This window comes from Myotis lucifugus, unplaced genomic scaffold (assembly GCF_000147115.1).
Source record: "Myotis lucifugus unplaced genomic scaffold, Myoluc2.0 scaffold_0, whole genome shotgun sequence".
Taxonomy (NCBI): Eukaryota; Metazoa; Chordata; class Mammalia; order Chiroptera; family Vespertilionidae; genus Myotis; species Myotis lucifugus.
In genome coordinates this window covers 5,778,207-5,800,296 of record NW_005871048.1, presented here as the reverse complement: position 1 = coordinate 5,800,296, position 22,090 = coordinate 5,778,207, and the positions used below count along the sequence as shown (strand labels likewise).

Below are 22,090 nucleotides of genomic sequence, written 5' to 3'. Positions count from 1 at the left end.
GGTATGAGGGAAGGTTATGTTACCTTATATAAGAGTTACTCTTAGAAGGTTGGAGCCAGAGTTTCTTCTTGGGGGCTTGAAGAAGTAAGTGTCCATGTCAGAGAAACCCTTGTGGCAAGGAACTGTAGGTACCCTGTAGGACCTGAGGGGTGGCTTCCATCTGGAGAGCTAGCAAAAAGCTGAGCCCCTCAGTCTTACACTGCAAGGTTATGAATTCTGCCCACAATCTGAAGGAACATGCAAGAGGATTCTTTCCAACTTCAGTCCCCAGATGAGAAAGCAGCCTAGCCTAGCTGATACCATGAATGAAGCCTGTGAAAACTCAAGCAAATGACTCAGCTGAGCCATATCCAGACTTCTGATCCATGGAAACTGTGAGCTAATAAATGTGTATTGCTGCTGAGTTTTTGATAATTTGTTATGCAACAATAGAATACTAATACTTTTGAGTCCAAGTATATTGTATTTTTTAGTGTAGTGTCATTATATAATAAACACAACACTTTGCCATCTAATTTGAAATACATAATCACTCCGTTTAAACGCATGATAGTCACTGCAGTTTGTGGTATGCTGGGCAGCAGTGTGAAATGATAAGTGCCACATAGGATCTCTTGCAACTACTCAACTGTTCTCTTACAGCATAATGCAGCCATTACAATACATAAACAAATTAGCGTGGATTCATTTTCATAAAAATTTATCTATGAACACTAAAATTTTGAATTTTATATAATTTTCATGTGTCGCAAAATGTTATAATCCTTTTATTTCCCCAGCCATATAAAAATGTAAAGACCATTTTTAGTTTGCAGCTTGTACAAAATAGGCAACAGGCTGGATTTAGCCTGAAGTTTGGCTGGAGTTTGCTGACCATGGCTGTAGACAAACTTGAAGGCAATTCTGTGTGTTTTTTAAAAAAATCTTTATTGTTGAAAGTATTACATAGGTCCTCCTTTTTCCTCTATTAATCTCTTCCAGCCTGCTCTCCCCTCCCCCAGGCCCTCACCACCCCATTGTCTGTGTCCATGGGTTATGCATATATGCATACAAGTTCATTAGTTGATCTCTTCCCACCCACCTTACCCTGCCTTCCCTCTGAGGTTCAACAGTCTTTTCATGCTTCTGTGACACTGGGTCTATTTTTGATAATTAGTTTATTTTTTTCATTAGATCCCACATTTGAGTGAGATCATGTGATACTTATCTCTCTCTGACTGGCTTATTTTGCTCAGCATAATGCTCTCCAGGTCTAGGCAATTCTAATATTATTTGAAGGTACTATTATAAGGAAAGTATTAGCATTATTTGAGATTCTTAAGAAAATATTTTAATAAAAATATAATTTGTTAAAAATATTTAAAAAACGAAAAATCTTTTATTAAAGTTTATGGACAGTTTCCTGAATGTGGTGAACTAGATGGAGTGAAGTAGGAAACAGCTTCATTTCTCACTAACTAGTACAGTTGACCCCTTGAATAATGCAGGTGGATTTTTTTTCAATTGACCCTTGTAGTTCAATTTCTCTGCACAGGTGGAGGGCTGACTGTAGTTATTCAGAGATATTTGGCACCCCCAACCACTCATGTTGTTCAAGGGACAACTGTATATACTTTGATTATTCTTCTTCACTCATAGATGATATCCTAATGAGTTCTGCCCCATTCCATTTTTTCAATTTAATAGGACTTTAACAACTGTCTAATAGTTTTAAAATCCTGTTTCTAATTTTAATATCAGAGTCATCTTGGAATCTGTTTTCTTTGTTTCCCAGTTGTGGGTACTACTCACTGCTTATTTGCATGTCTGGTACTTTTTAACTGTATGTGGACATTATGAATTCAACATGGTTTAGAGTCTTGATTTTTTGTCTTTTCAAGTATGTTGAAATATGTTCTGATTCTGATGCACAAAATGAACTAACAAGCAAAATAAAGACAGACTCACAGATAGCAGGCTGACAAATCTGAGGGGTGGGGTGGGTTGTGGGGTTGGGTTGTGGGGTGGAGGAATTCAGAAAAAAAGGAAAAAAAGGAAAAGCTCTTGGTCACAAATAACAGTGTGGTGATTGCTGGGGGCAGAAGAAGGGGGTGGAAGGAAATAGAGGGAGGTGGAGGAAGAGGAGTGTATAGAAGGGGATGAATGAGATGGAAGGAGACTTGACTTGGGGTGGTGAACACACAATACAGTGTACAGATGATGTGTTGTGGAATTGTGTACCAGAAACCTATATAATTTTGTTAACTAATAGAACTACATTAAGTTCAATAAAAAGGAAAATAACATTTTAAAAAAGTATGTTGAATTATGTTCTGAATGCAGTTAATTTAATTGGAGCTATTCTTAATCTTGTCTAGGCTTGCTTTTAGGCCTCAGTTGGAATAGTCTATAGTAGTTCTTTCTCTAGGTCAGCAATTTTCAGCCAGTGTGCACAAGAATTTTTAAAACATTTAATACTTGACTGTTTAGTCAGGGGCACTGACCTCTTTTCCCTTAGATTGTCAAATAAAAAAATGACAATAGCCAACACAACAATAGCCATCTGGTGTGAATGAAAATCAAAATTACACTTTTTTTTTGTCAGATCGGCAAAAAACATATTTTTTGGTGTGCCGCAGAATTTTAGTAATTAAGTTTATGTGTGCCATGAGATAAAAAGGGTGAAAATCACTCCTCTGGGTTATGGTCTTTACTCTTAAGACCTGGTCTTTGTGGTGTCTCATCTGAATTCCTGGGATATTAATGAGGTTCCTCCATGACTAGACAGGAACTTTAAGGTCTTCCAGCACTGTGCAGCCGTTAGTGTCTCTGTTATTCATTTGTCCCTTTAGTAGCCATTGCCTGCTAGGTATTTCAGAATATTGCCCCTCACATATGTAGCCTAGCCGTCTGCCTTACCATTCCCTAGCCCCGAAACTGCACAACTGCCTCATCTTCAGCATCATGTCCTACAAATTCCACTTATTTCACCATCCCCAAACACTGATCTGTGATCACTGTTTGCTGCCTGAGCTTCACCTGCCTGGGCTGTAATCAGATAATTGTCCTTAGACCAGCGGTTCTCAACCTGTGGGTCGTGACCCCTTTGGGGGTCAAACGACCCTTTCACAGGGGTCGCCTAAGACCATCGGAAAACACATATATAATTACATATTGTTTTTGTGATTAATCACTATGCTTTAATTATGTTCAATTTGTAACAATGAAATTGGGGGTCACCACAACATGAGGAACTGTATTAAAGGGTCATGGTATTAGGAAGGTTGAGAACCACTGCCTTAGACAGAGCTTGGGCGAAGGTGAGACCCACCTTTCCTGTTTCTCTTTTTTCAAAGACCAGTCTTCCCTGCCTAGTATCCAATGCTTGAAAGCAAGTGCTTCATGTGTTTTTGTCCAGTTTTATAGTTATAGCAGGAAGGGAAGTTCAGTATCCAGTTACTCCATTATAGCAGAAAACAAAATAAACAGTATGTATATGTAAAACTCAATTCTGTTTTATATATACCAAACAGATGCTTACAGTTTCACCTGCAAAATAGAGTATGGTAAATATAATAAATTTTTTTTTTTTAATAAATAGATTGGATGTTAGAACTAATTGCATATTTGGGTGGGGGTTGCTAAAAATCAGAAAATATTTTTTGTTTAAACCCTTGTTATAATTGCATTATATAACAAAATAGGAATAAATAGGAATAAAAAGGCCTTGCTATTGATCCTAGTTTCTATATTAGTGAGTATCTATTGAAGTCGAAGTGTCTTTAATTGCAAATAATAGGAATCAAATTGTTCAAGCAAAAATAGGCACATTTAAGCTTGCAGATTTACTGCAGAATCGAGATATGGTTGATGGGTGAAATTCCTAGAGAACATGAATAGGGCAGAAGTCCCCAAAAGCTTTGAAATTTTTCTTTGAGCTTTAGTGTTTTCATCAGTATATTAAAAAATTAAAAACCTTCCTTCTCTACCTCATTAGGTTGATGACTGCCAACAATTCTTAACCTTGCCAAATTATACTTATTTTTTTAAGGCCTAGTGCAGATGTTACATAAGAATTAATTCTTTTTCTTGATAGGTAGCAAGAGTGATCTTTGTATTATCAATTCTGAATACCATTTCCTTGTACACCTGGTGGGTAATAAATATTTGGATAAATGAAGATCAAATGAGAATGTGTATTTGATGAAGACTTTGGAAATTAAGTGTCTGAGCATGTGAAAGATATTTTTATTAAGACCTTTCACCAATTTGCAAAGTATTCTCTTTTTCTGCTTTTAAATTGAAAATCTTATAGTAACTTATTGGAATTTTTATAGTGTTTTTTTTTTTAATTGAAGTGATTTTAAGTTGGAAAGTCTAGGTTAGTGAATGTATATTGGCTTATTAAATACTCAATACATTTTTGTTACTTTTTAATTTTAAGAAGTAACTGAAACCCTAATTTCTTTGTTTTGTTTTTGTGAACTCTCTGTATATCCTTTATAGAAATAAAGAATAATGGTTAATTTAAGAGTCAACTGTGGTTTGGTTTATAGTGGGCATCAGTAAATAGCAATAATCCATTGCCTGAACTTGTGTTAACTTCCCAAACATATATTTTTTAATTCTATAAGTTGACTAATTTTCTTTTCTAATTATTTTAGTTCTCTATCAAGATCAGTGCACATCATTGAAAAGAAAATTTTGAAGACATGTTTTGCTGAAAAGACAACTGAGAAACATCTTACGAATGGGATGAACACGCACCAGTTAATTGACTACCTACTACAATTTGAATGTTAACATTACCTGCCTGGTACAGTTACCTAGTGATGTACCTATTCTCACAATACCCTACTTCAGTGTGCTTGTCTTGATTAAAGAATTCAAAGTGGAGTACCGCAAACTTGATATGGATAATAAAAAGAAAGACAAGGACAAATCAGATGATAGAATGGCACGACCTAGTGGTCGGTCGGGACACAATACTCGAGGACCTGGGTCTTCCTCCTCTGGAGTTTTAATGGTTGGACCTAACTTTAGAGTTGGAAAAAAAATTGGATGTGGCAATTTTGGAGAATTACGATTAGGTAAGACTCTTTAGTTTATTCCTTTATGTTGGAAGCATTTTTTAAAAAATGAAAGACACTTTCTAATGAAAATGATTTAGTTATTTAATTGTTTAATTTATTGCAATAATTTTAAAGAATATGAATATTGTAAATTTTTTACGTACTTGAATATTTATTTGTAAGGAATTCCCTAATGTATGAATATTTATTTACTTAAGATTTGCCACTCAGCATATGAGAAGAAAAGGAAGTAAATGATAAAGTCCCAGCAGGCTGAAATAGGTGCCAGGAAAGCCATTTCAGTGTATTCCTTAGGAATGATACTTAGGCTACTTATTCAGATTTGAAAACATTTAGTAACTGATCACTTTGGGAGGATATGTATGGCTTAAAGTCAAGGTAATATATTGAGACTATAAAAATCAGTAAAATTTACATGGCAGTTTATTCACTTTCACTCCCCCAAGTATATTCAGGGTGAGGTTCAGGGTGGGGGACACAAAATACTATCTGCAGTATCCTATCTAATAAAAGAGTAATATGCAAATTAACCGTCACTCCCTCACTCCATCACAAAGATGGCAGCGGCCACGGCGCTGGAGCGAGCAGGAGGCTTGGGTTGTTGCCCCGGCAATGGAGGAAGCCAAGCTTCCTGCCTGCCCTGGCTGGTCCTGAGCTCCGCTCAAGGCTACAAAGTTTCAATTATAGACAATGAATAAACCCCAGATAGCTGCTTCCAGCCATCATCCCCTCACCCAGGCTGGCCAGGTACCCCAGTAGGGCCCCCACCCTGAAGGGGCTTGGCCAGCCTGAAAACGGCCCTCAGCCCCTCACCCAGGCTGGCCAGGCACCCCAGCGGGACCCCCACCCTGATCCGGGACATCCTTCAGGGAAAAACAGCCAGCCCCCACCCGTGCACCAGGCCTCTATCTACACTAATAAAAGACAAAGATGCTAATTGACTGTAACTTTGCTACGCCCAAGCCACACCCACTAGCCAATCAGAGTGACTATATACAAATTAACCCAACCAAGATGGCGGCCGGCAGTCACGGAGCTGGAGCAAGCAAGAGGCTTGGTTGCCCCAGCGTTGAGGAAGCCAAGCTTCCACCTGCTCTGGCTGGCTGTGGCCTCCGAAAAAGGCAACAAAGTTTCAAGTATAGAAGCTAAATAAATCCCAGATACCTGCTTCCAGCCAGCCTCCACTGGGAGCTTGGGTGGCTGGGAGGCTTGGCCAGCCTACAAACAGCCATCAGCCCCTCACCCAGATTGGCCAGGGACCCCAGCAGGACCCTCCACCCTGAAGGGGCTGTGGCCAGCCTGGAAACCGCCATCAGCCCCTCACCCAGGCTGGCCAGGCACCCCAGCAGGACCCCGACCCTGATCCGGGATACCCTTCAGGGCAAACCAGCCGGTCCCCACCCATGCACCAGGCCTCTATCCTATATAGTAAAAGGGTAATATGCAAATTGACCCTAACAGCAGAACGACTGGAAATGACTGGTCACTATGACACACACTGACCACCAGGGGGCAGACGCTCAATGCAGGAGCTGCCCCCTGGTGGTCAGTGGGCTCCCACAGGCGGAGCTCTGCTCAGCCACAAGCCAGGCTGACGGCTGCCTGCACAGCGGTTTGTGGTGGGAGCCTTTCCCGCCTCCTCAGCAGCGCTAAGGATGTCCGACTACAGCTTAGGCCTACTCCCCGCTGGCAAGTGGACATCCCCTGAGGGCTCCCGGGCTGCCAGAGGGATGTCTGATTGCCAGCTTAGGCCCAGTCTCCCGGGGAGCGGGCCTAAGCCAGCAGGTGGTCATTCCCCAAGGGGTCCCAGACTGCGAGAGGGCACAGGCCAGGCTGAGGGACCCTCCCGAGTGCACAAATTTTTGTGCACTGGGCCTCTAGTCCTATATAATAAAAGGGTAATATGCAAATTGACCCTAAAAGCATAATGACTGGGAATGACTGGTCACTATGACACACACTGACCACTATGGGGCAGATGCTCAATGCAGGAGCTGCCCCCTGGTGGACAGTGCGCTCCCATAGGGGGATCTCTGCTCAGCCACAAGCCAGGCTGATGGCTGTCAGCACTGTGGTGGTGGCTGAGCCTCTCCCGCCTCCTCAGCAGTGCTAAGGATGTCCAACTGCAGCTTAGGCCTGCTCCCCGCTGGCAAGTGGACATCCCCCGAGGGCTCCTGAGCTGCCAGAGCGATGTCTGGCTGCCAGCTTAGACCCAAACCCTCAGGGAGCGGGCCTAAGCCAGCAGGTGGACATCCCCCAAAGGGTCCCAGACTGCCAGAGGGCACAGGCTGGACTGAGGGACCCCCCTGAATGCACAAATTTTTGTGCTCTGGGCCTCTAGTATTCTTATAATCAGGCATGTTTGAGAAACATTGGTACATTTAAATTTCCTATGTACATTTAAGGAAATTGAAAGTCAGGGAAGTTTACCTGCCAGATGTAACACAGCAATTTCAGGACAAACTCAGGACCAAAATCTAGGTTTTTAACTCATATTGGAGATGTGGCTGTGTTTACTAAACAAGAGAAACAAGGAGGAGGGCAACATGGTTATATGGGAGTCAGTATTGAGGTTCCTTGAGGGCTCTGGTCAATGGACCACAAATAGTGGAAATTTTAGGAAAAACAACAACAATAACAAAAACTTGTTCATAAATTTTTTTAGATCCAACACTACTTGTTAGAAATAAGTTCAGTTGTGTGTTCCTCAACTACTTTTCCTTTTCATCTTGTAAAATACCCTAATTCGTACTTACTTTTTCATTTTATTAGTGTGTTTTGTTGTTAATGTACTTTAAATCTTAAATTAGGCAAGCTAGTAAAAGGTAATGACATACTTTGTACATAGGTATATTATGATGTGACTGGTGGACTCTTGCATTTTAGTAGGTACTCAAATGTTTTAAAGGGTGCATGTTTGACTTTTTTTAAAAGGATATTGAATTAGATATTTTGAAGTTCTTAAACTGTTTCTGACTTTGGACTTGGAAAAATAAGTTTATTTACTTGTCTACCTTTGAGCATCGTCATCCATCCATTCAAAATTCATTGCATGTTTATCATGTATGAGACATGATAAGGCACTGATAATACACTGGAAAAATATAAAAATTGTCCTTGCCATTATGGAACACAGAAGTCATTTAACCATTTGGGGCATCAAATTCCTTAACTTTAAAATGGGATCATTTCCACTTTCTAGGTTATTGTGAAGATTAAATTTAGATGACAATATGAAGGGACCAGCATTTTGCTTGCATATTTTAGGAAAGCAGTGATTCTGCTCCTTTAAAAGGCGATTTCAAGATATTTGTTCTTTTTAAAAATTAAAATTATGGCATGTTATATGTATATTTAAACTTATATAAATTAGCTATACAGATGTATGTTGTTATATATATTTATATTATATCTATTGTGTATATGACTATAATACTATAGCACTTTGGCCATTTTTATTCAAAACTGGTTTCATAGAGTTCATTTCTAAATAACTACATGTATATACATATCTGTAGTATGTATATATGTGTATGTATATGTGTGTGTGTATACATATACACAAAAAATATCTAGTGAACCATTTTAACCAGGGCAATATGAGAAATTATATGTACCATATACTGAATCTATATATGCTATAAAATGAAAAAGTTGTTAAATACCCCTTTCTTTTGCAGTCTATAAGCAGGCAGAGAAATAAGATGATTTATTAATCCATCCATCTATCCATTCATCTATTATCTACTTATCTATTTTTTTATCTGTATCTATTCTTCCTCTGGATGTTTATTGAAAATTTGTATATGTTTATTTAAATATATTATCTATATCTTTATATGTACCTGTGTTTTGTGTATATTTATAATATACAGTTGACCCTTGAACAACTATCTAATAAAGGAACATTTTATTCCATTTTTGAAGGCCCCAAATGAGTTCTTGGTACAGAAAAAATTATTATTTAGTATAATTCTTTCTATACCTGGAATAACATGCTAATGTTAAAAGCCAGTTTAGTTTTGTTTTGTTAATCTTCACCTGGGGATATTTTTCTATTGATTTTTCTTTGGGTGTGGGGGAGGAAAGAGACAGAGAGAAAAATATCAATGCGAGAGAGACAAATTGATTGGTTGTCTTGGGGATTCGAATCTGCAAGCTAGGTACATGCCCTTGATTGGAATTGAACCCACGACCCTTTGGTGAGCTGGCTGACATTCTGACCAATGAGAAGCACTGGCAGGGGCTGGTTTATAAAGTGCTTTTTAAAAAACCACATTAGTTTTTTCCATAATTGTGGTGGATTAAGTGGAAGCTACACTGATACTCTCCCAAACTGGAATTAAAATATAGAAATACCATCTGGAAAATCAACGGAAGACTAGCTGGAGAGAACCCTTGTAACTAAGGACATAAAGTGGAGACTACATAGAGACTGGTAGGAAGTGCAGAGGCATGAGTGGGCTGACCAGGCATGAGAGGAGGGAGCCCGATTCCAGGTTGCATCACCCGAGAACTGCCCTCTCACAACCTGGGACCACTCAGGGGATGTTGGAGAGCCGGTTTTGGCCCGATCCCTGCAGGCCAGGCTGAGGGGCCCCATGGGTGCACAAATCTGTGCACTGGGCCTGTAGTCAACAATAAAGATAAATAAAAAATAAAAACCACTTTAATAGAGACATCTCAAACATCTGATTACTGGCACTAAAACTTTTGTGATTAATATTGGGTAAGAAATAGTATAAGTTATACATATTTTAGGTAAGTGGCTTTCAACAAAGGTGCTATTAGCATTTGGGGCTGGACAGGTGTTTTTTTTTTTTTTTTTTTGTGAGGACTGTTCCACACACTGCCTGGTGTTCAAACTGTTGGACACTAACTAGGAGTTGCACTTGCACAACCCCAAGTGCTCCAAGAAGAGACAGTATTACTCACTGTTGAAACTACTCTTCTTGGTAATTATTTTAAAAAAAAAAGGTTGAACATAAAAAAATTGTCCTTGACATCCTATCTAATAAAAGGGTAATATGCACATTAACTGTTACTCTGTCATAAAGATGGTGGCGCCTATAGCCACAAGATGGCAGCGCCCAGTCCTCTCAGCCCTGCTGGAGTCCCCCAGTCCTAGAGGGGTGGCCGCTGAGAGCGGGCAGTGTGAGCGGCCTGGCCGAATGCTTGCTTTGTCGCCGTGGCAACGACGCAAACGTTCTGCACCCGGCTGCAGATGGGCCTCTGGTCTGTGAAGAGCCTCTGGGCAGCGGGCGCAGAGCGGCCAGGCCCCACAGAGAGCTACTGGTGTACAGATTTGTGCTCAGGGCTACTAGTTTTAAAATAAAACCAGGTAAACATTTTAAAGAATACTCTAAATATTAATTTTAGGTGTTTTTACTGTCATTTTAATCTATTTTTTATTGTAAAATGATCAATTAATATATTTTGGTTTTATTTTTTATTTATATGTATTGGTGGTAAGGCTTGCATTCTGTGTAGATGTATTTCTCTCTTAGGCAGTCAACTAAAACCCTTAGAAGTGTTTTTAACAGGCATTGAATGAGACGAAATATAGAGCCAAAATATGGGGTTGTATTGGACATATGTTTGTTATTTTTTGTATGTGTTTTATATATTCTGCATTCGTTTTATACATTCTGTATATGATTTAAGATGTTTTGACATCTTGCCAAACCTTTCTGGCTGGGGAGAGATTGCTTTTCCTGGGGCTAGTCAATTTTCAGTTGGGAGCAAGTCTTTGATCTGCAAACTAAACAGTCCAGAGCCATACCTTCTCTATTTGGCTTAAATACTTCAGGAAGCAATCTTCTTTCTTAATCATTCCATGGCCAGGTACAAGACAACTGGAGACCACCTATATAGCCCAGATGCCACCGGAATTTTTTGGCATGATTATTTAAATTAGCCAATTCTAAACTGTTTACCCTGCCTTGTCTTGCCTTTCCCTTGGAAACGAAAGGCCTAAGCTCTCTCCCTGCTCCTGTCTTTTTCCTCCTGACCAAAACATGATGCCTCCCATAACCCTTATGTACTAGGACCCTTGAGCATAATAAACTTTATTTTCTGAGCCTCTTCTTTGTCCTCTCTTGTGGCTACACCTGACTAACCATCACATAAAAGAACACAGTACATGGGCGTTATATATATTGGTTTATGAATTACCATATCTAAAATAAGATACAGTAGGTCCTCGGGTTATGTCGGAGATCCATTCCTCCGGCACGATGTAACATGATTTTTGCCATAAGTCGGAACCCACCTACATAATCACCTACGTCACTCACATGGAGCACATACACAGCAGAAATGAAGTGAAACAGTAAAAAAATTTAAAAGAAAGATAACAATTCCTGACCTTGTAGTAAATAAATAATAAACATAAAGCACATGTACATACGTCAAAATGATGGAACTTTTTTTTTTATAAATAAATGGGAGATGGCGACGTAACCATGAAACGATATACGTCGAGTCCGACATAACCGGAGGACTGTCTGTATTATAACTTTTGACATAATTAAGTATGCCACTGGAGTTTTCATAACTTCTTTTTTTTTTGTTTTTTCTCTTATTTCTCTACTGGAGACCTGGTGCACCGATTCGTGCACTGGTGGGGTCCCTCGGCTTGGACTGCGGTGATCGGGCTGAAACTGGCTCATTGACATTCCCTGAGGGATCCCCTAGTGGTTCTTGGGTGACGCACCCCAGAATTGGGCTCCCTCCTCTCTGGTTCCGGGTGCGTCACCTGAGAACTACAGCTGCCAAGTCACTGCAGCTTGGCAGCTCCTGCGTTGAGCGTCTGCTCCCTGGTGGTCACTGCGCGTCATAGCTACTGGTCAGACGGTCACTTAGGCTTTTATATATATCTATATAGATATATATATATATCTGTATGTATATAGATATATATATATAGATAGCTCATAACTTATTGTATTGTTCATATTTAAGAACTGTTGAAAATTATCTATCTATATCTATCTATATATCTATATCTATATCCACATCTATCTATATATCTGTATATGTATAAAAGCCTAAGCGACCATTCGACTGTTTGACCATTAGCTATGACATGCACTGACCATCGGGGCAGTTGCTGAACGCACAGGCATGGAAACATGGAACAGACTAATGAATCTCAGAGGGAAGGGGGGAGAGGGGAGGGCGGGAAGAGATTAACCAAAGATCTTATATGCGTATTAGAGGCCCGGTGCATGGATTCCTGCACCAGTGAGGTCCCTTGGCCTGGCCTGCGGGGATCGGGCGGAATCTGTGCACTGGGCCTCTGACATCCCCTGAGGGGTCCCAGATTGCTAGAGGGCGCAGGCCAGGCCAAGGGACCCCACCAGTGCACGAATCCATGCACTGGTCCTCTAGTATTATATATCAAATAAACATTCAGGTTCGTCATTTTTATGTTTATTGATTTTTCTACTGCTCTTAACTGAAGTGTATTATAAAACTTATCTGAAAAAATGTAATAATAAGGAATAGACTATGATGCTATAGCAAAATGGTGTTAAGCAAAATAGTTTCTTTTTCTTTCACATAACACAAACCAGAGGGAGAGCACCCAGGACTGTCCGGGTACCTCTGCCTCAATATACGGCTTCAGTATCTGTGGAATTGTGATTTCTCCAGTTGTTGCCACCTCCCAACCAGCACGAAGAAGAAAAAGGACCAGGAGAGCACACATTTATTCTTGGTAGTGGGGAGTGATAAACCTCATATCCAGAACTTTATCACTTGGCCACAAAAGGTGAAAGAGAGGCTGAAAATGTAGTCTCTAGCTGGACAACCATTTTATTTTTTATTTTTTTAAATTTTGTTTTATTGCTTAAAGTATTACAAAGAGTATTACATATGTCTCCTTTTTTTTCTCCCCTTGATCTTCCCCTGGCCTCCCATACCCCCCAGTGTCTTGTGTCCATTGGTTATGCTTATATGCATGTATACAAGTCCTTCGGTTGATCTCTTACCAGCCCCCCCCCCCCCCAACCCTCCCCGGCCTTCCCGCTGTAGTTTGACAGTCTGTTCGATGCTGCTCTGCCTCTGTATCTATTTTTGTTCATCAGTTTATAATGGTCTTAATTATCCATAAGTGAGTGAGATCATGTGGTATTTTTCTTTCATTGACTGGCTTATTTCACTTAGCATAATGCTCTCCAGTTCCATCCATGCTGTTGCAAATGGTAAGAATTCCTTCTTTTTTACAGCAGCATAGTATTCCATTGTGTAGATATACCACAGTTTTCTAATCCATTCATCTGCTGATGGGCACTTAGGCTGTTTCCAGATCTTCGCTATGGTAAATTGTGCTGCTATGAACATAGGGGTGCATATATCCTTTCTGATTGGTGTTTCTGTTTTCTTGGGGTATATTCCTAGAAGTGGGATCACTGGGTCAAATGGGAGTTCCATTTTTAACTTTTTGAGGAAACTCCATACTGTCTTCCATAGTGGCTGCACCAGTCTGCATTCCCACCAGCAGTGAAGGAGGGTTCCTTTTTCTCCGCATCTTCTCCAGCACTTGTCATTTGTTGATTTGTTGATGGTAGCCATTCTGACAGGTGTGAGATGGTACCTCATTGTCGTTTTGATTTGTATCACTCGGATGATTAGTGACTTTGAGCATGTTTTCATATGTCTCTTGGCTTTCTGAATGTCCTCTTTTGAAAAGTGTCTATTTAGGTCCTTTGCCCATTTTTGATTGGATTGTTTATCTTCCTTTTGTTAAGTTGAATGAGTTCCCTATAAATGTTGGAGATTAAACCCGTATCGGTGATAACATTGGCAAATATGTTCTCCCATGCAGTGGGCTTTCTTGTTGTTTTGTTGATGGTTTCTTTTGCTGTGCAGAAGCTTTTTATTTTGATGTAGTCCCATTTGTTTATTTTCTCTTTAGTTTCCAATGCCCTAGGAGCTGTATCAGTGAAGAAATTGCTTCGGCATATGTCTGAGATTTTGTTGCCTTTGGATTCTTTTAGAATTTTTATGGTTTCCCATCGTACATTTAAGTCCTTTATCCATTTTGAGTTTATTTTTGTGTATGGTGTAAGTTGGTGGTCTAATTTCATTTTCTTGGATGTATCTGTCCAATTTTCCCAACACCATTTATTAAAGAGTCTATCTTAGCTCCATTGTATGTTCTTGCCTCCTTTGTCAAATGTTAATTGAGCATATCGGTTCGGGCCGATTTCTGGGCTCTCTATTCTATTCCATTGATCTATATGTCTGTTCTTGTGCCAGTACCAGGCAGTTTTGAGAACAGTGGCTTTGTAATACAGCTTGATATCTGGTATTGAGATCCCACCTACTTTGTTCTTTCTCAGGATCGCTGCAGCTATTCGGGGTTTTTTTTTTTTTATTCCTGATGAATTTTTGGAGAGTTCGTTCTAGATCTGTAAAGTATATGCCATTGGTATTTTAATGGGAAGTGTGTTGAATTTATAGATTGCTTTGGGTAGTATGGACATTTTAATGATGTTGATTCTACCAATCCATGAACACGGTATGTTCTTCCATCTGTTTATGTCTTCCTCTATCTCTTTTTTCAACGTCCTGTAGTTTTCTGAGTAGGGGTCTTTTACCTCTTTAGTTAAGTTTATTCCTAGGTATCTTAATTTTTTTGGTGTGATGGTAAGTGCGATTGCTTTTTTAGTCTCTCTTTCTGTAAGTTCACTATTGTTGTATAGAAATGCCATAGATTTCTTGGCATTAATTTTTTATCCTGCTACATTGCCGAATTCATTTATTAAGTCTAATAGTTTTTTTATGGAGTCTTTAGGGTTTTTTATGTACAATATCATGTCATCTGCGAATAAGGACAGTTTTACTTCTTCTTTTCCAATTTGGATGCCTTTTTTAAAAAAATATATATTTTATTGATTTTTTACAGAGGGGAAGGGAGAGGGATAGAGAGTTAGAAACATCGATGAGAGAGAAACATCGATCAGCTGCCTCCTGCACACCCCTGACTGGGGATATGTCCGCAACCAAGGTACATGCCCTTGACCGGAATTGAACCTGGGACACTTCAGTCCGCAGGCCGACGTTCTATCCACTGAGCCAAACCGGTCAGGGCAAGGATGCCTTTTATTTCTTCTTCTTGTCTAATCGCAATGGCTAATACTTCCAGTACTGTGTCTGGACAACCATTTTAAAATGAGGGCATTCTATTATAGAAGAGGGCACATGGATATTGGTGGGTAACTAGTAGTTTCTGGTACAAACATATACATTGTTTTTGTAGAACATAATTTTTTATAATTACCACTTACAAACCATAAAATTGGTAACAGCAGCTTTTCAAGTTTAATATGGCACAAAGTTCTATTGGGAATATCTTCTAAAATTGGATTAAAACCAGTTAGCTGGAATCGATCTGCTACTTGGAGCCTTCTCTTAAGTGTATTCCCTCTACATGTACACACTTCTCTCTTACTCATACTGTACACACAAACACACAGTTTGTGCATCATTTGTTTGTTAATGTATATAACAAATACTGATTAAAAGCTAACTATGTGAGACCTATGTCTATGCTAGTGACAAAGATGCATTGGTAGTATTGTTTAATTATTGTTGATGTTTATAAATATAACCCTCAAAATTCAGCAAAATCTCTAATGTTCTAGAAAAGACGGTGTTTTTAGGATTTAGTGCTTTTTGCTGTGATATAAAAGACAGTTGTCTATGTAAATGCAACAAAAACTACTTCTAGAAGTATTTGGTAAAGTTAAGTTCTATGGAATCTGTATTTAATCTAATTTCCTATGAATATTTACCTTTCATGTATATGTGAATAAATATTTTATATAAAATAGTTATGAAAAGATTATAATGTTCTGAGAAAATACAAATTCCATCTTTGAACTTAAAATAGAATTGTTCCTTTAATAGACATCAGTTCCTCAAGATTAAGTTAGTGTACCATTAAATTATTCACTGGACACTTACTAGGGGAAGCCTACAATTGTATGCATAATATATTCTTGAAAATGTATATGAAGTCACAGCTTATAAATGCTAAACAAATTGACTAAAAACATGTTTTCTAGTATATGTTTTAAATACTTATGGGCTCAATAAGTATCTGAATACAGGTTAATGTTCCCACTTTTGGTATTCTTATTAAGTTCCATCTTTGCAAACTGTAATGGGTTTATGAGGCATATTACTTAGTATTAGTATGAATGCTTTTTATGATTTATTTTTATAAAATAGGTATAAAAACTCAGAAAAGTATTATACTATTTGTATGAACAAACACCACTGTACAATAGCAGCAATATATCTGAGACTGAAATTTTGCTTAGAAGTTTACTGCCATTTGTCAGCTGCTTTATAAAAAGAAGTTAGGTGTGTTAATGCTGGAAAATCACGTGTGAAAGTTGATGCTTGCTTGTTCTGTGTTCTGTAGCCAATGTGACCAGGGCTATTTACTGTAACAGTTGTAAAAAAAACCAGCACTGTCCTTTAAAAATAATATAAGAAAAATAACATTTTTCTTGCCATAAATTTAATACTACATGCTTATTGAAAAAAAAATACTAGAAATCCAGAAATCACATATTCTTTTTCTTATTTTTACTGTACTTGCAAAGAAACATTAATTTATATATCAAATTGTCTTCATGTACTTATTGTTTTTAAAATTCTCCGTAGTATTTTACTTGGGCTACGGATGCTTACCCATTGGGCCTTTTTAGATTATTTTCAGTACACCATTGCAAAGATTACTATAATTTATTTGAATTCTTTACATAATAATAATATTAAATCTTTATTGTGGCTTGTTACTTATCTGTTCTTTGTATATGGTAGATTTTTTTTTAACATTCAGAAATGTAAAATATTTTATGTAATCAAATCTGTATAAAAATCTTCTGACCTTTTACTTTTTTCCATTTTTTAGTACTTTGGAAACTTCCATATATTGGGCTAATAAACATTATTTTAGATATATGCACCCCTGTGTTCATTGCAGCATTATTTACAATAGCCAAGATATGGAAACAACCTCAGTGTCCATTGATAGAAGAATGGATAAAGAAGATATGGAACATATATATACTATGAATTATTACTCAGCCATAAAAAAAATGAAATTTTGCCATTTGCAACAACATGGATGGACCAAGCATTATGCTAAGTGAAAGAAGTCAAATTAAGACAAATACCATACGATTTCAGTTACATGTGGGAAAAAACAAAATAAACAAACAAAACAGAAACAAACTCATAGATACAGAGAACAAATTGATGGTTGCCAGATTAGGGAGTTGGGTGATGGGTGAAAAAAGGTGAAGGGATTAGGAAGTATTAATTGACAGTTATAAAAATAGTAACTGCCAATTAATGGGGATAAAAGTACAGCATAGGGAATATAGTTAATAATATAATACCTATGAATGGTCTCAGATGGGTACTAGACTTAGGGAGGGATCACTTCCTAAGGTATGTAAGTGTATAATCACTATGTTGTACAATTTAAACAAATACAATATTGTATGTCAACTGTAATTGAAAAATAAATTTAAAAATAAAAAATATTTTTTCTTGTTTTGTGCCTTATATCTAACTCTTAAAATATTGGAATTTAATTTGGTTGTACAGTAAGGTGCTAATAACTTTTTTCACTCAAAGTAGTTAGCTAATTTATTAGAGCTAATTATTGGATAATACTTTTTTATTTTATTTTTAATATATTACAGATTTTTCTCCAGGTATTCTATTTACTTGTATTACATATGAACCCTAATAAGATTGCATTAGATAATAATGAATTTAAAATGAGGTGATGATTAGGAGAGGGATTTTGTATTCCTGTTTTTATATAGGAGTTCTGGTTTTGAAAATTAGTTTAGCATGTGTTTAACTATTGATTACCTTTTGAGTTGTGTACAATATTACAACAAAATAAGATTCTCTTCATTTTTGTAAGTGGGCTGAAGTATTTATTAGTATCACTTTCTACTCTGAATTCAGATGAAATAGTAAATGTGTCATTGAGTTGTAGTATTTCCTCATCATTGAGGTTTTTCTTAAGTAGTTGGAAGAAACCTGTGCTTCCTCTAAATATATTTGTGCTTTTTCCCCCCACCCAGAATGCAGGTTTATATAATATAGCTTTAAGAATTCATTACTGGTAGAATTTGACATTTTTTTCCTTCTTTTTTAAGGGAAAAATTTATATACAAATGAATATGTGGCAATTAAACTGGTAAGTTCATGTGTCTTATTTTTCCTTAATTCCTATTTCTTTAATGATTAACATATTTTAGTTACTTTTTTATTTTCATATTTATAACTTGAGTGTTTAAGTATATGGCAATGTATAGGATGTCTCTATCTTTCTGTGCCATGGAAACTCAATCCCTCTACTTTGGTAACATCACAGAATTGAATTTTTGAATTTCGGCACTATTTTTCACTTAAGGAAGCTGGCATATTGACATTTTATTTAGATCAAAATTAGAAAGCAAGATTTCTCTTTCTGATTCAAGTATTTGAACAAAAGTTTTCTTAATATTTAGGATTATAATCTATGAAAGTATTTCCAGGTAGTTTTAAAATCTCTTCTTCCATTGATATTTTATGTATGGTAAAGCTGGCTATTGCTTGACTTTTGGGGATTCAGAAATTCTTGATGTGGGTGGAGAACAGCAAGGAAAGCAAACTCCCATGGAACTGTTCTGAATTCCTAAATGTGCCCAGTTTGACAGCTGTAAGGCATCTCTTTTTTTTTTGGAAGAGTTGGGATCTGGGAGTTTTTATAAGACATAACTTTTCTTTGGCACAGCTTTTCTATCTGGTTTGCCAGCCATGTTTCCATGCCTGGGTTTTTCCAGTCTGCCTGCCATTCTCAATCTTGTGCTTGCCAATATAACCACTGTATTAAGGTAATGTAAGATGATGATTAGAGAAGAGGTAAGTGGGGGGAAATAGAAAATCTTTTGGGATGAGCTAGAAAACTGTACTTAAAGTATGTTTGTGAGTATAGGCCAAGTTTCATTGCAACAAATGTTTATTTTCACTGGGAAATAAGATGTATGGTAGGGTGTGGTGCTTCTAAGACTGGCTGGCTGACTTGTGAGTTTGGACTGGCATTTACCTGGAAGGGTTCACCTTGGTTTTAAGGTCTGGTCCTTGGCTTTATGTCGGAAAATCTGGTTAGGTCATCTCTTTACCATCGTCACTGTTAATCAGAGGTAGATTTAATAAATTCATGCAATCAATCAAGCTCTCAATATTTAAGAAGAGTTAATTTCTAATTTTATAATGAAGTATTTTACTATTACAGGTTCAGAATGCTCAAATCAGTATAAATAATGTTTACTTTCTATAGGCCGATCTGCATAGAAAGCCATAAATACGGGACCCGTTATGGCGCCTCCCTCAGAAAAATGCCAAGTTAAAATGACAAGCTTCCCTCCTGATCATGAAATCTGTACAGGAGTTAGTGTGTATGAATCACAATGGGGAGATACAGGATGCAGGGACTGGACAGTGTTTGAATGGGCATTGCCGACTTTTGTTTCTTTGGGATTCTTTTTCCATGTTCTATTCCAGTGGTCTAGGGTGTAGACATTGTATGGTGTTGGGAGTGGGGGTGGTGCACAAGAATAGAAGTGTAGTAACACCCATATGCTGTGTTACTGATGCAGCAGCCTGTAGTGAGCAGGTCCACTTAAGGAAGCTTGTGAATGATATTTAACTGATATGCTAAGGGAAATAAACCATTGTGTCAAAACAGGAGCCACTGTACTAGGCTGACGTTTTAGTCATAAAGTGGTATCCGTTAGGTCCTGTTATATCAGATTTGGGACCTTTTTACCCTCTTGACACCATTGATTCATTAGTAAACATTTATTATGTCATCTTTTGTCCTTCTTTACATATACACACATATGTCATTTTTTGGTGCATCTTCCTGCTATGTTACTATCCCCTTAATTATTTTTCTTACTTTTTTCTTTTACATTCTTTCTCTGTTTACCTTTTTAAGCATAGTGATCAGAGTATGACATATAATAATTTTGGTTATGCAGTGTTCTTTAGAGGAACTGGGAATATTTTTGTAGCTATGTTTGGTATTCTGAGGTTGAAGTATAGTATGGAGACATGTTCACTTCAAATTCAAAAATGTATTGACAGGACAGAAATTTTTTTTAAATCTCTTTAAAAAAATATTTCAAGAAAAACAATTTTAATGTTACATGCAATAAACATTAATATTTCAAGAAAAAAAGATTTTAAATATAATAATATTACCCAAACTGTATTAACATAGTATAATATCACAAAAGTTGTAGGAAATATTAAAAATCTGCAAATACCACATCATAGTTTGGTATTTAGTTTACTAAACACATGTAAAACATATACTGTGTAATATCTTTAATATTAATACAATAACAGACAAAACCAACCCAAAGGTGATAGAAGTCAGAAAGTGATTACTTGGAGGGAAGGATGATAAAATGTTCTAAAGATTTTTTGAGGTGCTAGTTGCTGGGGTATATGAAGTTAATAAAGCTCATGGACCTAATGCTTATGAACTGTGTGTTTTATTTAAGCTTTATCCCAAGTAAAAAATTTAAAAAATACATTGTTGTTATTGTCAAAAATTTATCTTCATATTTGTTCTTTCCTATTTCCTGTGATTTCACTTTAACCTAGAACTTTTACATAAGAAATACACAGTTCAAGATGGATTCCTAGAAACAAAAGAAATAGAGCAGTGGTTCTCTACCTTCCTAATGCCGTGACCCTTTAATACAGTTCCTCATGTTGTGGTGACCCCCAATTTCATTGTTACAAATTGAACATAATTAAAGCATAGTGATTAATCACAAAAACAATATGTAATTATATATGTGTTTTCTGATGGTCTTAGGCAACCCCTGTGAAAGGGTCGTTTGACCCCCAAAGGGGTCGTGACCCACAGGTTGAGAACCGCTGAAATAGAGTAAGGGTCACCATTCCCCTAGTCATGAATGTTTGGTGTATATACTTTTCTTCAGGGTTAAAGAGTCAAACATAAATTTCCCTAGTGATTGATCTAATAGCCACGTAATCTTATGTACGTTTTGACATTAATTTATTTTACATTGAAATACATCTACAGTTGATCTAACCTTAGAGAGACAAAGATGCCTACTAAAATATTAATTATCTAAGAGTTGCCACCAAGATTAATAACATTTGGAATTGGGGCCTAATGATCTTTTAATAACTTGTTGTTTGTTTTTTAATTAGGAACCCATGAAATCCAGAGCACCACAGCTACATTTGGAATATAGATTCTACAAGCAGTTAGGATCTGGAGGTAAAATTTTATATTTTAACATTTGTAGTGAAATGGATTGTCATGATAACTCTTTGGTTTCAAAGAATACTACTTAAATTGAGTTAAAGTGAATCACTTCTTAAGAAGTTACTTACCAGACATTTTCTTGCTGTAGTCTTAACGTTCCCTTCTTTATTTTAAACTAAAGGCCCCAGACATGAAATTCATGCATGGGTAGGGTCCCTAGGCCTGGCAGGGGATCAGGACCAATCTGTGGGGCGACCAGCGGGGTGATGGGGGGGGGGGCGCGGACTGGCACCTGACTTGGCTGGCCTGGGGCCTGTGGGTTGGGGGCAGCTCCTGTGTCGAGTGTCTGCCCCCTGGTGGTCAGTATGTGTCATAGCAACCTATTGTTCTGCCATTTGGTTGATTTGCATATTAGGCTTTTATTATATACTAGAGGCCCAGTGCATAAAAATTTGTGCACTCGGGGGAGTGCCTCAGCCCGGCCTATGCCCTCTTGCAGTCTGGGACACCTCGGAGGATGTCCACCTGCTGGCTTAGGCCTGCTCCCTGGGGGATCGGGCCCAAGCTGGCAGTCAGACATCCCTCTGGCAGCCCAGCAGCCCTTGGGGGATGTCCACTTGCCAGCGGGGAGCAGGCCTAAGCTGCAGTCGGACATCCTTAGCGCTGCTGAGGAAGCGGGAGA

General features: G+C 37.8%; 1 protein-coding gene across 12 annotated transcripts in view; it reads left to right on the top strand.

The window, feature by feature from the left end:
* Positions 1-237: 237 nt before the first annotated feature.
* CSNK1G3 (casein kinase 1 gamma 3) overlaps positions 238-22,090 on the top strand; it is a 79,720-nt gene continuing 57,867 nt past the window's right edge. For 4 of the 12 annotated variants that reach the window (XR_002826044.1, XR_002826038.1, XM_023765054.1 and 1 more), the window contains exons 1-4: positions 240-374; positions 4,644-5,069; positions 18,272-18,312; positions 21,351-21,420. Coding sequence is in view for 8 of the 12 variants with exons in the window: in XM_023765054.1 (XP_023620822.1) it covers positions 4,892-5,069; positions 18,272-18,312; positions 21,351-21,420 (289 nt within the window). In the remaining 4 variants the exon portion in view is untranslated. Of the gene's footprint in view, positions 375-4,643; positions 5,070-18,271; positions 18,313-21,350; positions 21,421-22,090 lie in introns of those variants that run through there. The other 8 variants (XR_002832352.1, XM_023765084.1, XR_002826065.1 and 5 more) reach the window with 6 other exon arrangements.